The following is a 16,330-nucleotide window of genomic DNA, read 5'->3' on the forward strand; positions in this document are numbered from 1 at the left end:
TCCGGGCTATAGTTCGCCCAATAGAGAGTTAGTTACATGATTCACACTTGTCGCATCTGTGTCCTTCAGCGTCACTACAACGTGATAATACGGATATTGTTTTCATGTAGGCCACACCTTTATGCAAATACCATCACTTTAAGTAATAACATCGTTTGGTGCGCTACTGTCGATAAGGAAAACAATGCCGCCGGTACAGGCAGCCAGAAATTCCTGAGCGCGGATAATTAAGAATGAAAACCAGCCCAGATTATCCGAAAAGCAGGCGTTCTTGGGGCACACTAGTAATTAATTTCTTTTCTTGATTTTCAGATGCATTGATATATTTGGAGCTACACTTTTACATTTCATATCATAAATAAGGTAGTTGGCTCAGAGGCAGTAAGCCTGAGACTAACTTTAAATCCGTCACACCACCTTTATAAAGTTTTCTTTGAAAACATGGAGCACGCATAAAAATTGTTCATGTGCACGAATAAATTCATGACTAGGAAAAGCCATATAACATGACGAAATTCAGCACGGTATGGTATGGTTGACGTTTTTCTTTAACGCATGCAACAAGGTACGCTTTATCATGGGTTATCATTAACTGCGCACCTTGTCACGCTTGTGCTAGTTGCGCAGCTTACTATTAAAGGCGTGTGCCTATTTACCATGGGCACAAGGTGAAGGTGACCTTGAAGGTGACCGTCAGTGAACATTCCTCTGCTAGTGTGTTTACACTTAATGCCTCTTGATTATTTTTTTCTGCCATTTTTTGTCATCTAGTTATCCCCCTTTACCTTTCCACAAGTGTAGGGTAGCCAAATTGGCACGGCCTGGCTTAACATCGCTGCCTTTCCTTCCTTTTCGTCTTTGTCTCTCTTTTTTTCTCTCACTGTTAATATTTTCAAGCCTGATTCCGAAATGTTAATGCTGAACAGAAGGACCCCGCTATATACTAGGCAAATACATTTTGCATTGATTACCATGCCAATGCTCAGCGTTACTTGTTTTGAGTTGTATGAATGTGTGTTCGACTATTCTGCAAAATACTGGAGCCGTACATAGTTTCTTAAAGTCCACTGTGTCTACGCCATCAACCTCGTAGCACCAAACGTCAACTTCACCGTCGCCTGTACGTCTCGTCTTCTCACGAACGTTGCTCTGACACACATAGCCGGCCGCGCCAAACGGAAATTACGAGCTACAGTACATTCACTTACCTATATTTGTTCGTATTGACTACATTTTTCTCTCCTTCATTTTCTTCCCGTCACCTTCAGCAGTGTTGGTTGCAGGATCATCACACTGCTCGCAACTTTCATGGTTGCTACTGTATGTTTTTATTGCAACAACATGGCGCGCAGCACCTTGGTCATTTTAAAACTCCATTCATTGATCTGGGTGTTTTCGGGTAATTTTCTTTTTTCGTTTTTGCCGAAAGGTCGCGCTTCAACTCGATACAATGGTGACGAATTCGTAACAGAATCCGTTTCAACTATAGAACTAGGCTATCGTCTGTATTGCTTATAGTCAGTGTGTGATGCGATGCCGTGTTCCCTTTTTCCCTCCCTAGTTCCAATCGTGTGGGCATGGTTACCGAATCAGGAGAGAACCGCTAGCCTGCGTCTCTTTCTCTCTGTTTCAAGTTGGGGTAAATAAACTCTTACTTCAATATAATAATAATAATAATAATAATAATCTATTTCATGTGTCGAGGAACAACCTGGTGTTTTGGTATACTGGCACACTCGGGAATAAAGGATATATATATATATATATATATATACGGTTGATTGAATTGTGATAGGATGACACTTGTTTGTGCGTAAAGCCACCCAATGAACACCTTCTGGTAGTAGGCCTGTTGTCATAGATAAGACGCCGTCATGGTTGCCACCCGCTGAATCCTCGTCTGCACCTTAGGGCGAGTTACCACAGAGCCCCAGATGCAACTTTCGTTGGCGTATGTTCAAACACGAACTGTCCGCGATAAGTAATGAGCAATTCCTACCAGGAGGAGGTTGAACAACATAGGGCAAAACCCTCCAGCCTGAGGCATACCACAGCTGACGTAATATTACGTAGCTGGCCGTCTTCGGTCCGTAAGAAAAAATATAGCTCTCAGTCAAAAAGTCCCGAATGCATTTATACAGCTGATAACCAACTCCCGCAGTCTCAAGTGAGTTTAGTATAACCTCATGGTTGACGTTGTCGTATGCTCCTTTGACACCGAGAAAAAGTGTCAGTCGTAGACGCGTCAGGATTTTTTGTTCGTGAGCCCACGTATAGAGGTCAATGGCGCAGCCAATGAACGAAAGAGCTTGATGAAAGCCTGCCATAGCATCCCGATGGATGTAGAAGCACTTGAGGTACCATTCCTGCCTAGCAAGAATCTTTATTTCCATCATTTTGCCGTCGCATCTTAAAAGCACAATCGGGCGACATGGTGATAACACGAACGGAGACTTCGAAGGTTTCAGATTGGGCATCAAGCACCTCGATCTCCTTTGGTACTTGAGCAGCCCGCCGCATGCGTCACGCACGTCCAAGCTGGCACAGGGCTGCGTGCGTAATGTCAGCTGGCCCCCTGTGACGAAGAACGCCTGCAGGTCGCCAATGCAGCGTCGAGTTCCTCGAGTGAAAAAATGGCACGTTCACTCCTAGTACAGATGCCTCAGTGACGTCAATCAATGCTGCGCCGCCAACAACACGCGCACTGAACTTTTCAGCCATTTCAAGCTGCGAGTGGCCTTGGTGGGGGGCCAGAACAGCAAAGGGCTTCCATACCGCAGTGTAGGGTAGCTCACCGGAAGCTCGCCTGGTTGACTTCCTGCTTTGCCTCTCCTTACTTTCTCTTTCTTTTTCACTGTAGTCCGGCGAGTGACTCTGAACGGCAATACGATACGAACAACTAACCCAGTACTCCGCGAATTGCATACTTTCCTAGCCTCGTCAAATATCATAAAGCTACGTTTTCAGACTTTATTGAAGGTGCTACTCAAACATTGATGCCTCTTTCGATGTTTCGGTCTTGCCCTGGTGATAGTGAAAAAATAGCTTCCGCCATCTATCTTATGCGTAGTTGTCTTTGCAAACGAAAACAACCCTAACGGCTATATTTCAGACATGTTAATAGTGCTCCCTTCTTCGTGTAGTCCTGCACCGTTATTTCTTTTCAACTAACGCGCCACTCGTTTGGTGCAGATGTTTTAAAAAAAACGTGTTTCGACACCGCCGAACTTTTTTCGCCACCATTTAGGACGAAAATAATCCAAATAAGAAGCAACTCATTCATAAATATGATATTTTTATTTTCACCTGTGCATACCTTTCTTTCTCATTTTAACAAGGCGCTATATTATTTACACAGCGGGCATAGTTATACTCTGAACTTATATCCTCCGAAACATTTCTTTGAAGTAAAACAGGTGAAATTAAAAAGAAATAACAGGGAAATCTTTGTGCACGTTCATTCAATGGAACCACTTCTGTCTTCAGCCTTTTTTCTGCAATGTTATTGGCCTTCGTCTCACTTAGCAGTTGATGGGGCAAGTCGAGGTGCCCCTAGAGTTGTATGGGCTCCCAGAGAACGTTGCACTACCGCTTGGCTTTTATGCGGTAGGAGTGTACGACGTCTCTCTTCTTTTAATCCGGGCTTGGAGTTTTCCCGAACGAAGTTGACTTGGTCTCGAAAGCAGATGACCGGAAGCTGCAAAATGTAAATAAAATTGCATATCGTATCTTTCATAAAGGTGTTTCGGCTTAGAAAGCTGGCACGTTAAATGCAAGCACGTTCGTACGCAAGAATGGTTCCTATCAACCATAATAGCTACTACAACTGAATGTGGCTGTGCATTGTGAAACAGTTCCTAGGCAGGACACCTTCTTGGATCCCGCCATTGTATCGGGTTGCGCATCTACACCGCAAAAGGAGAAGGACAACTCCGCAATGGCATGTCATACCTATCGGAGGTTAGTGTGGGCTTGCACGTATGTGAAGTGTCTTGCATAAAACTTATCCGCTCGTGGGAACTTCGTTATTCTTTTTCCACTCTCCGTATTTACCAGTGTATAAGAGTGCTTACCGCAGGTTACCTGCTATGACTTGCTTACCTCGTAGGCGGACCCTTGTTGACATTACCGTGAGGCCCAGATCAGTGCAAACATAGCGAGTGCCAGACACCAACTCATCTCCCGGCAGGTTGCGCTGTCCATGTAGTATTCTGCGAGATGAAAGAAATAGGATGCGTGCAACAACACTTCAAAAGTTCAAAGACTTATTGATGTTCCTGTTATAGAAACACTCCGCTTCATAAGAAGTTAATTGGCGCTTTCCAGAAAAAGCCTTTCGAGAAACGCCCACTAAACCTAAGCACGATGGAGAAATTTTATTCCAACAATGCAACAGAAATGAATTTCTTTGCATTTCTCATAGGAACTAGCAAACAGAGAGTGTCGTGTTGGGTTTAATGTTGACCACCCCTTTGAGGCGAAACACCATAGTACTAATGTGGCTTGGAGATTTGAGAGAAGGAAATGATACTCTTTGCTTTTAGGAACAGAATATGGAAATTTCTGCACAAGACCAGTCTTACGCTGGTGCAGATCACAACAAATACAGGAACACTTCCGATAGTGAGCGTGTTTTCGTGACAAACAACGCGATGAAGTTTTGCATACTATCTAAACAGCTAAAATAGGCAGTTGGTCAATGAAAACTATATTTGGGTAAATAATTACCCTTTTGAATTTGGCCTTCAGTTTATATTAAGATCAGTTTGTCTGGATGCCAAGGAGTGATACTGTTAGGAACAGATTGATCGGGTGGCGTTTTTTTTTTTTTTCCTTTTTCAGGCGTAGTAAAACTATATCAACGCATCCTACATGAGGAAAGAAACGGAACGAAAGAGTAAAACAAGGAACTACAGAAAAGATGAAGAAAGAAAAATATCTCTACAAAGCGTGACAAAAAATATTGCTGAGTGCCAGTGTTCTCAACAAATGAGAAGGAATATCGCTTGATACGCATTGCGCTTCTAGGAGCCTGACTAACATTTCTACTTAACCTTTCCTTCCCCATGTTGATAACGGGTTTAGCCAGCGTAATGAAAGATAAGAAAGCGGCTAAAAATAACAAATGCCTGGGCAACAGTAGGTCGACGCAGCCAAAACCAATACAATCTTGCATCAAAAGCTCATAGGCTGTCCCACCCATATGACATTACCAATCATTCGAGAAAATAAAGAATTGGGGCAGATATACCCGAACAAAACAAAATTGTGGAGAGTCCGGTAGAAGTTGAAAAGAAACGATAACAAAGGAAAAATAAAATTTTGGTTTCAGTGGCACCGCTGACGGCCATTCGGTTGTCTGTGCTTTGTTTTGTGCTGGCGTCTGTTCATCCATAATTCACCAGCAGAAATTACTTCCTGCCTTCGCGCTTTCTTCTACGGTCAGGCACTAAAAATACCGCGTCCGAACCAACGGGTACCCACGTAAACGAGAACAGCCATACACAGGCGATCGTTTGCCGTAGGGCCAAGGGGCACCGCTTACGGCTCACAGACGCTTCGCCTTCGTCATTATCCGTGATGCGCTGAAAAGCCATTCCGCCGGAACCCTGAAGCCGTATAGCCCCTTCAGCCTCGGTGCTCCATGTTCTGCCAGTATCGTGTGGTTCGTGCTTAATGCACACCGAATTTCCACAAACTCCACTGAGCGCGCTAGGCTTTGACCTACCAATTTGCCTTGAAAGTGGAAATATTTCAGAAACCCGCTACGGAACTGATGCAACATATAAAAGCGGCGCTCACTTCCTAATACATCTCCTTGGGCTGTTGCTCATCTGCACACAAATGAGCATTAAACATCGCTGGTTAGGAATAAATAAATAAATAGCGTGACAGGAACCTTTCGATTTAGTGCGCCTTTAGCGGTCTACTCAAGCATCTGCAAAGGGCGTTAAAGTATTGCATATCTCGCATTTAGTTAACCCTTTCTGTCTTGACCAAGGATGTAGATTGGTCAAGGTTATTTCAATGCCTTGCACCAGAACCTTACTGGTGAGATTGCCATCCCCATTAGATATCAGAATGTCGGTAATGCTCCTCACTTATTTCGTGTCAGGCGGAATAACTAAGGAACGCGACGCTCTAGCTCGGGGGGAATCAACAAGTAATTAATGAAATGAAGGCCTCTGAAAGAACCTATTATTTTATAAATGAGGAAATAAAGTCATAGATCAAAGAACCACGAAGCAAAATGAGACATAACTTGCTGTAATAATTCGTAACTTCTGAACAATTTGCTCCTCTCTTTTTTACTATAAGCACAGAAAAACACCAGGTAAACAACTGTATCCCATCTATTATTTTGCAAAAGAACAATGCGCGCACACATCGTAATCTTCGTTGTTGTTGTTGGTTATTGGTAGTGTTGTTATGGCTACAAATGCCTTCGGTAGCATGGTTCGTATCAGAGCATGAAAAGAGGCGTCCTCCTTGTCTGGTGACAGATTTTCTTGCCTAAATGAAAGCGGTTTTTAGTGACCAACACGCAAAAATTGGTTAAAATTTTCTTAATAAACCACAGCTTCTAAAGGAAGTAACATGTCCATAGGAAAAAAAGGCCAATGTACTGAGCAATCTGCTTATCTTGTTTAGGTAACCACAAGGAAGTTAATAGATGTGTTTCATTAAAACTGAACTTTAGAGAAGTTATCGCTTTAACAACCTGTTGTCTCACGCGTGAAACTTGCTGCAGTATTTTTAAACAGTCACGTTAGTATCATTGGTAGCATCGTTAAATGCATTGTGTTTCGCACCGTTCTTACGTGATCTTGCATTTCATAATCATTCAAATTGGCCGTCGTAGTCACCAGCTCCATCGGGGAAAATTTGTCATCTAAATCACAAAAATTGTATTTACCAGTCGGTGAATGTTGCCCTCCAAAATAATACCCTAGTTATTTAAACAAATACAAGCATTGGCTACAAAACACAAATTTGATTATTTCGAAAAAAATCGCACTCGAGAAAAAAGTACTAATTTACCCTAAAAAAATTTCTAAATCTTTGACTGTTATAGGAAAGCTTAAAGCTTGGAATAGTTCAATCTTGAATGAACGAAACTTGTCGGGGAGATCTCCTCACCAAAGTTTGCTGCACCGCAATTGTGAACAGACATTATCTGCTTATGGTTGACTACTTGAAAAGAAGACGAAGAAGTGGCTCCTGTGTGGAACCCCGTTTTCTACTGCTCTCATTTTCCGAGTATTTTTGCGTGTTTTCGGGAGGCGCCGCTCGCGAGACCTTCGGCGATGGAAGCGGAGCCAGCTAGACGTCCGAAGGAGACCGACGTCACAGCGTCAAGCGCTCCGAGGAAGCACAATCTCCTGATGAACGACACAGACCGCGAGGACACCTTGCTGTACTACGCTCCTTCAGAAGATCTGTCGGATGACGGCGACTACATGACAGTTGTAAGGCAAAAAGGAAAGAGGAGAATCGTCACTGCTTCCTCGTCTTCATCAAGGACGACAGCGGCAGCAAGGGCCAATGACACGACTCATACCATCCTTTTCTTTTCCGAGACGCCGACCGATAACCTGAATCGGCTAAACAGGCAAGCCATAACTGTCACACTGGAGGCTCTTGTTCCCAATGAGATTATGGATGTGAGAATTAACACCCCTAAGAACATTCTTGTGGTTGATGTCAAGAGCAGAGCAGCATTGGATATCTTGAGTACAGTGAAAATGCTGGGCAAGATAAATATTCGCACCATAATACCACAGGACATCAATACTATATCAGGTGTGATTTATTATGTCGATGAGTCAATCGATGACAACAATCTGCCTATTTTGGTCAAACCCGCCACAGCAGATGTAACTATTATTGAAATCCATCGCCTAAGAGGTTCACGCTGTATGAGGATAACTTTCAAGTGAGGTAGCTTGCCGCCCGACGTGAAAGTTGGATTTTTTCGTCATCCAGTGCGACCGTTCATTCCAAAACCACTTCAGTGCCGTAATTGTTTGAAGATCGGGCATGTCAGCGGCATATGCAAACATTTGACTGTGTGCGCAAGATGTTCTGAGCAGCACAACGCTGATGCTTGCCGTGCGACTCACTTCAAGTGTGCCAATTGCTCTGGTCCCCATGAAGCATCGTCCCGATGCTTCATCTCATGAAGCATCGTCCCGACTGCCCGAGACACAAGGCAGAGCGCGAAGTCCTACAAGAAATTGTGAGAGACAACTCAACTCACAGGGAAGCCGCCGCCAAAGTGCGACGGCGTTATGTCCGCCGTCACCGCAGACGATACTCGTCTACTAGAAATACTGATACCGTCGCAAAAAGGACGCTACTTCCTGAGGCTGGTGCTCCCAAGGCACTCACCCACACTAACAACACGGTGTCTGATGATACAGTGAATACCTCTACTGCAAATGACTGACCTGCCCTTCTGACGTTAAGTCCTCCAGCCCGACAAAGGTCGACAATGGGCTACCGACGCTCCAATGAGGGCACAGATCACGTGCGAGGTCAAGACAAGCAAGTAATCGCTGTAATGAAATCTCTAATGAAAGTCATTCGCGTGTTGATAAATGACATGCAGACGCCATCGGCTCGAGGTGCACTACAAGTGCTGGACGGCATGGATCCGGTTCTTGCGAGCCTCGAGTAGCAAGCACAATGGCTCTGCCACGTCAGCTGTTCTTCACACAAGTCAAGGAAGCATCTATTATGCAGTGAAATGCCCGTGGCCTGAAATCCCGCGTTGATTTTCGCCATTGCGTTTTAACCAATCGATTCCCCATTGTTGTCGTCTGCGAACCGAAGCTACAGAAACCCGTCCGGATCTCAGTATATGAACCACATGTGTCATCGACATGTAATGACATTAGCAAAGTGATCATCTACACACGGTGTGAACTGACTTACCTTGTTCATCCAGTGCGGCCGCATGACAATAATCAATATGTGTGTTTGACCGTGAAAAAACAAGAACTTGCGTTTACTTTAGTGGGCGCTTACCTTTCTCCATCAAGTCGTTTCGATAGGCAGAGACTGAGTGACATTATAGATGCGACACCTGGTCCATGAATTGTTGTTGGGGACTTCAACGCGCATCATTCACTTTGGGGAAGCATCAAGATAAATTCCAAAGGAAGAAACCTCTTGTCCTTTGCTTGCGACCATGAAATTTGTTGTCTAAATGATGGCAGTCCTACGTTTTTGCGCGGCCGGACGTATAGTAGTTCTTCAGACTTAGCTTTTGTTTCGCGGTGCCTCACTCGCTGCGTACATTGGTTCGCAGATATAGAAACCCATGGAAGCGGCCACATTCCTACCTACCTGAAGATAAAAGCCCTAACTGAATCCTCTCCATCAAATTTTAAACAAACAATAGATTGGCCCGTGTTTAAATCACTTATGAAAGATGCATGCCACGAAGGCATTTCGTCCACACTAGAATTTGAGATCGCCAAAGCTATGCAGGATGCTATGTGCTCATTTCGGCCATTAGAGAAATACACAGATTTTGATTCGGAAATACAGAGCATCCGTGCAATCCGCCGGCGAGTGGAGCGACGGTACAGACAGACAAAATCGTTCTATGACCTTAGAGAGGCCAGACGCATTCAAAAGAAAATTCAGCGTCGCCTTGCTGTACTGCAATATCAACGCTGGAAATCGTTTCGTGAGTCTCTCGATCCGCGTAAATCTCTGTCGGTTGTCTGAAGAACAATCTCTGGACTTCGAACAGCTCCTCAACAGCATCGTCCATTTAAGTCTCCCCATTTGAATCAAGGACGCCGAGAAGTCGAGCTAGCCGAAGATTACTGCGCAAGGATCGCGGGTCCGGTGCTCACGTATTCACCTTGCGCACCTATTCCCATTGTGCCCCCTTGCTCCCGAGATCCTCGTATGGACGCTCCTTTCTCCATCGAAGAACTGGAGTCCGCACCTGATGGATGCAGGCGATCTTCGTCACCAGGACACGATGGCAGCACATACTCTCCGCTTGCAAACCTTGATCAAGAGGCCAGAGCTGCCCTTCTTGGCCTATACAGCCCATCGTGGCGTGATGACCTGGCCCCTACAACGTGAAAATCCAGTCGGCTTGTTCCACTCCTCAAGGCTGCCAAATCCCCGTTGGAATTGTCACCTTACCGTCCAATAGCACTGGCCAGCTGTGTCGGCAAGGTAATGGGGAGAATGATCCTTACACGGTTAGAATGGTACTTGTAATTTTACGATGTCTATCCAGAGGCAATGGCTGGTTTTCGACGCGGCCGCTCGTCAATAGATAGCGTTATCGACCTAGTAACACGTACAACACCAGAGACATCTGAAACGAATCACTGCGACCCTATTCCTTGATGTTAAAGGTGCGTAGGACAATGTAGACCACCATGCAATTCTGGCCACCTTAGAAGCTGTAGGGATTGGTGGACACACCTTTCACTGGATAGGCAACTATTTGAATGGCAGATCTTTCTTTATTTTGACTGAAGATGGACCAACGCCACCTAGCTATACCAGTCGTGGTGTACTGCAAGGCGGAGTACTCAGCCCTACCCTTTTCAACCTGGTGCTTGATGGTCTCGCTGATTCGCTACCGCAAACCGTTCAGCTCTCCGTATATGCAGACGACATTTGCATATGGGCTTCAGGCGTGACACGTGTACAAGTCCGCGCACGACTTCAGAAAGCCTCAACGCCTGTGTTAACATACCTAAGAAGACAAGGCCTGGAACTTTCCGCTGAGAAATATGCACTCATTGCTTTTACTCGCAAAGCGATGGCCCCATATGCTTTGCGGATTAATGACCAAATTATACGATATAGACGAACGTACCGATTTCTTGGCGTCATCATTGATAGAGACTTGTTATGGAGGCCTCACATCTCGTACATGACAAAGCGTTTGACCGCCATTCGGGACCTTCTTGCGTTTCTCGGCGGGAAGTCCTGTGGCGCAACAGTACCATCAATGTTGCAACTCCATAAAGCACTGTTTTTGGGCTTCCTGCGGTACAGCTTACCTGTACTAGGAAAAACTTGCACTACGAATATCCGCATACTCCAGAGCGTGCAAGCCCAAGCACTCAAGACTTGTCTCGGTCTTCCCAAAACTACGTCATCGATTGCGACAGTGGCCATAGCCAGAGACGCTCCTACGACAGTCTACATTGATAGAGATGTCCTGAGAGCACACATTCGACACCTGACTCGGATTCCCTCCCACCATCTTGCTTGCTTGCCAGCAAAAAGGCCACTTTCAACTTTTGCCAAAACTATTGTCACGACACGATTGTCAGATCCATTGTGGTGTCTGCACCGGCCGCAAGTGCAACTGACAATTCCAGGAATCAGAAAGAAAGCTGGAGCGCCATTGCAAGCTTTGAAACAAGCAACTTTGGAGCACATTCACAACGTGCACAGATTCCGGCAACATGCATACACAGATGGTTCAGCAAAAGTCAACAGCTCTGCTGCTGCCGTCATCATCCCGGCAAAGTCTGAGGAGATCAAATTAAGAACTTGATGTGTGACCACATCGACGGGTGCAGAAATCGCGGTGCTCCGTGCTGCACTTGATTTCATTAAGCAGAAGCCACCGCAACAATGGACAGTCTTTAGTTCCTCCAAGGCAGCCCTTCAGTGCATACGAAGCCGAATGCGCCATGGACCCAACGAACAACTGGCCTCAGAAATTCGGCACATATATCATCAAAGCCATGACAAGGAACACAACATAATCTTTCAGCGGCTTCCAGGACATTGTAACATCAGCGGGAATGACCGCGCAGACGAAGCCGCCCGATCTGCACATGAAAGTGGTCACCGAATCTTCATTCCGCTTTCGCGAACAGACGCTGCGGCTGGGCTGCGATTGGTGTCCCGTGAGTGTACTTTGCCCCTGTGGGACTCAAATGTTTTCACCATGTGTCGGTTGCGTTCGTTGTCTCCGGACATACGGATGCACCTCCCGCCTGGTTTACCACGACGTGAACAGACCATGCTCTACGGTCTGTGGCTAGGCGTTGCCTTTACGAACTCATATGCTTTCCTCATTGGAATGGCCAACAGCCCCACGTGCGACACATGCAACATCGACGAGACGCTCGCACATGTTATCTGTGTCTGCCCGTGATACAGTGCTCAGAGACAAGTGATGTGCAGAGTACTGGACCGGTTGGACAATCGTCCACTGTCTGAACTAAAAGCTTTAGGCCAATGCTCCGAAAGAACATCCGCGTTGAAGGCCTTACTCGCGTTATTAAGGTTCCTGCGGTCGTCGGGACTTCACGACATACTCTAAGAATGCCGCCCCCTACCGCTCTGTAGCGTACGCACTTTGTTCGTGCTTGTCTCCCTTCCTTTATATCTCCCCCTTCCACTCTGTTTCTCTTTTTATCCCCCTTAACCATTTCCCCTCCGCAGGGCAGCCAACCGGAACTACCTCTGGTTAACCTCCGTGCCTTTCTCTGCATTATTTTCTCTCTCTCTCTCTCTCTGCCCATGGTTGAAATTTGGGTAACCCTGGGCAATGATATATTCATAAAACTGAAATGCCGCATTTAACAGAAAATAGAGATGCATGTTTGCGGGGGCGTTCCACGCTAAGAAAATGCCATAAAACCACTTAAACCGGTTGCACACAGTCAGAAACAAAGCCTCGCCATTGCGTCATCGGTACCACGAATCCTCACGGGCATTGTAAGGCCGCCGGCTTCTGAATAACGAGTAGATTTTCATTCCAGCACAACGATGGGCTGCGTTCTATTAGCAAGGCATGGCAGAATACCAGTGGTCGTAATGACGCCGATTAACGTTCACAAGGGCTGCGCGCTGCACCGCGTTCCCATCATTTGTTAGCGTCAGGTTGTTTTTCTAGTCCTCTTCACAATTGGTGTGCTTGGATTCTGTCTTTTTCTGCAGGGCAGCAGGATGATTGTGGCTTGAGCTGACAGGGCCTAGAGAGCCCGCCATTTGCGACGCACGCCCGTAGCCGCCTACGGCTCCCTGAGGGCCCAATTGCTGAATCTCTTAGCAATTAGTGGCGCTGAGAAGAGCACGTCTCCGCCGCGAGGACGTACATCGCAAATCACATTGTGCGGCCCGCGCTCCCCTCTTTGTGTGTGCAACGGTGTCGCTTGAAACGAACTTTGTCATTTTCGTCTCACTCTCATCTTAGCTGCCTCTTTCTTCTCCTCAACCCGTTCCTCTTCGGCGTCAGTAATGGTCTTTTCGGTTCTCAAACCCTTTCGAGATTAGAAAACAAACAGAACACTTCCGCTTTCCTCCAAACCCTTCTCTCCAACCACGTCCAGCTCTGTTTCTTGCTCATTCGCTTCATATATATGTCCTTCCTCTCTTTTTATTTTCTTTCCATACAGCGCCATGTTCTGGAAACAGTTCTGGGCTTTTCCCAAGCTTCATATGCTCTCGGTGCTTCGTTTTCTTTCTGGGCCGCAAGGAACCTGCAGACACGGACTGCACCGTGCGCGACAGCGCGCATGAATCTTTGCGTTAATCGCGTTTGCCGCCGCCACTCCTTCGTTCCTCTCGAAAGGCGCTAGGACGGCCGCGAGGAAGGTACGGCACGCCTCACCCGTGTGTGCGTACATGGCGTACGAGGCTGCGCATAATTATACGTATTTGCGCCTTTGTCTGTGCGTACGTGTGCACGCAAGCACATGCCCTGCGTAGTTCAGCTGCCACGTCGCGAACTTCGGTGCCCTTGAACGTGGCAGCGCAAAAGGCCTGAGCATGGTGAGGTGCGTACAGCGCTGCGAGAGTGCGTAATGCGGGCCGGTTGTGATTAAATGAGCCGGTTCAAAGGAGTTATATCGCAAAAAGCCCCTCTTCTTCAGCGCAGCGAATCCCTCCGCTAAACTCTCGGCCGTTTGCGATGCCCTACCCCCCATCTATTCTTTTCAACCGCTCTTGTCTCCGCCGACCAAGCGAGGAAAACTGGGGAGATAGAGGAGCGGCACGTGGCATGGTACTCTCATGCGTACGCCGTTGAGGTGCAGGTGTTGTTTCCCACTAGCGTGGCTACGCGACGGGCGAAGCAGCTGTGGGATGTGCTAGAGGCTGCGTTAATGAAGAATTGTGGCTGCCCATCTGAGAAGTATTTCCAAGCTCATTACGCAGGATCGCAATTCTGCAAGTGCTCTTTCTATTCATTATGGCGTGCAAGTGGTGTAGCCATAAGACTCTCGGTGCAGTTGCGTGTCCTACTTGGAGCACACAACAGTTTTCGATTGTTCATGTGATCCTGATGCGCGAGCAAGGATGATGTAGCACTACAATGGCTGATCTTGTTATTGCAGGTTGTAATCGCTGTAAAAACGAGTCCGATGAAAGTAATTTCCATGCTTTTTTTAATATTTTAGGAAATCTTGAGCCGAACACAACAAATTGTGGAATTTTTACGTGGCAGAATCATGATCTGATTATGAGGCACGCCGAAACGCTAAGACCCCGCTGAGCCGTACATTGGGTACATGTTAGAGATACCCGGGCGGTCAAAATTAATGCGGTCCCCCTCTTTCCCCCCCCCCCCTCATGTGTACGTACGTAAAGGACAGATATTAAAAGTAGTTGCATTATCGCGCCCGTTAGTACATGTAACTAGTGAATACGAAGAAATTGTCACCGCAAATAAGGTTCCATTGTTATGGGTCCCTGGCTGTTGCTATAAACAAGCATAGCAGTAAACTAATAGTATTGCGCCAGTGCCAATAAAAAGCGGCAGGTGCTCAGTAATTTGCTACTTTCGTTTTGGTAAATTATCCATAGCCCAAGAAACCTTCTAAATGTTGGGTGTGTAGCATTGCAGACCACGCAGATGGTCGCACTTGTTCGTACTACGCACATGACTTTACGCATTCCCAAATTATATATCAGGCTCATAACCTATTAGTGCAGTTGAGCACTCTCACTCAGTTATATTCAAGTTGGTGAGACGTGTTTGAAAAAAAAATGTATTGAACATAAAACATGAACATAAAAAACATGAAAAAACAAGCTTTTATTTAGAGCTTACCTTTTAAGTTAGGCAGATTGACTTAAATTGCCTCGAGCTGTAGCGTAAGAAGCTGCACAGGGTGTCCTGTCTCGCTCGCACGCGTTGTTTATAAGATATAGTACACCCACTGTAGTGGAACACAGTTGCTAACTACATAAACAAGACCAGTTCTCTAATCTGGAGGCATTTACCTTCTTTTCCCTTTTCCATTTATATTCTGTACCATTTTTCCTATCTTGTTCCAGTCGGACTAGAGTCCACAGTGGGTTTGGTGGTGAAAGAGTTCTGCAGTTATGACAAGGTTTGCCAATCATACCGATGCAAAGACTCCCCTACAAATTGCGGGCATCCCCCGCGTCTACCTCAGTTCGCTTCACTCTGACACTCTTATAGTCGGTTGTGTTATCGATAGGTGGTGCGACAATAAACATATTGCACACTTTTCAGCTGTCATGTGTCCCGTATTATGAAATATTGGTGCCTACGAGGAGTTTCGCAGCTGCCATGATTGAACAACTGTACAGATTTGAGTTGCGCCAGACGTCAGTTCCAAACCACTGTGTGATCTTATGCGGCTAAGCGGAAATCAGGGCTGTCCCGCATAATCTGAACCCTTAACGACTCTGTTACGAAGAATATTTTAATTGCAAACATGAATAAAACGCAAGCTTAGACCAAACGTAAGAGCGACGACTATGGCTCACCTGGATAGAACTCGATGAGTCGCTGCTTCTTGAAGTCCGTGCCCGGTATGGAGAGTAGGCACACGAACAAGTGCCGACCCGAGCGCGAGAACTGTTCGTCCGGCACTTGGCTGGAGACGCGAGTGACGTAGGATCCGTCCTGCCGGGGCGTCACCCGCTGCGTTGGGGTGAGGGCGTGGCGCCGTGGTGGGGAAGCAGAAGATCCTTCATCTAACTGGTACAGCGACAGCGTGGGCAAAGGAAATGCGCCGGTCGCTTCGCAGACGAAGGTGGTCGCCGATTCTTCGGCGGTTCGTGAGAAGTTGAACACGAAGTGCTTTGGACGTGCTGCAGCAGAATGTACAAAAGAAAAGAAAAAAAACTGTAGTCGTACAGTCTGCGTCAGACATCTATAGAAAAGGCTACTTCTTTAGCCAAGGAAAGCAGCCTACATCTTAAATTATCGGCCTGTACTCATGCATGTGGCCAACATAGTCATTTACTGTTTTACGGGCACCAAGCTAGATCTGTACGGTGATTCAGCTATTTTGTAGAATCGGTATGTAAGAAACTTCTCAAGACTAATGAAATAAATACTACACATTTT

At 46.2% G+C, this 16,330-nt stretch overlaps 1 protein-coding gene across 3 annotated transcripts in view; it reads right to left on the reverse strand.

Annotated features, from left to right (window-relative positions):
• Window positions 1-3,278: 3,278 nt before the first annotated feature.
• LOC126531072 (uncharacterized) overlaps window positions 3,279-16,330 on the reverse strand; it is a 44,050-nt gene continuing 30,998 nt past the window's right edge. For 2 of the 3 annotated variants that reach the window (XM_055070953.1, XM_072288269.1), the window contains exons 3-5: window positions 15,745-16,071; window positions 4,102-4,211; window positions 3,279-3,697 (exon numbers count right to left, since the gene is read on the reverse strand). In XM_055070953.1, the coding sequence (XP_054926928.1) occupies window positions 4,126-4,211; window positions 15,745-16,071 (413 nt within the window). In that variant the 3' untranslated portion in view covers window positions 3,279-3,697; window positions 4,102-4,125. Of the gene's footprint in view, window positions 3,698-4,073; window positions 4,212-15,744; window positions 16,072-16,330 lie in introns of all 3 variants that reach the window. The other variant, XR_008612596.1, reaches the window with a different exon arrangement.

Source organism: Dermacentor andersoni, chromosome 5, assembly GCF_023375885.2.
Source record: "Dermacentor andersoni chromosome 5, qqDerAnde1_hic_scaffold, whole genome shotgun sequence".
NCBI classification, from domain to species: domain Eukaryota; kingdom Metazoa; phylum Arthropoda; class Arachnida; order Ixodida; family Ixodidae; genus Dermacentor; species Dermacentor andersoni.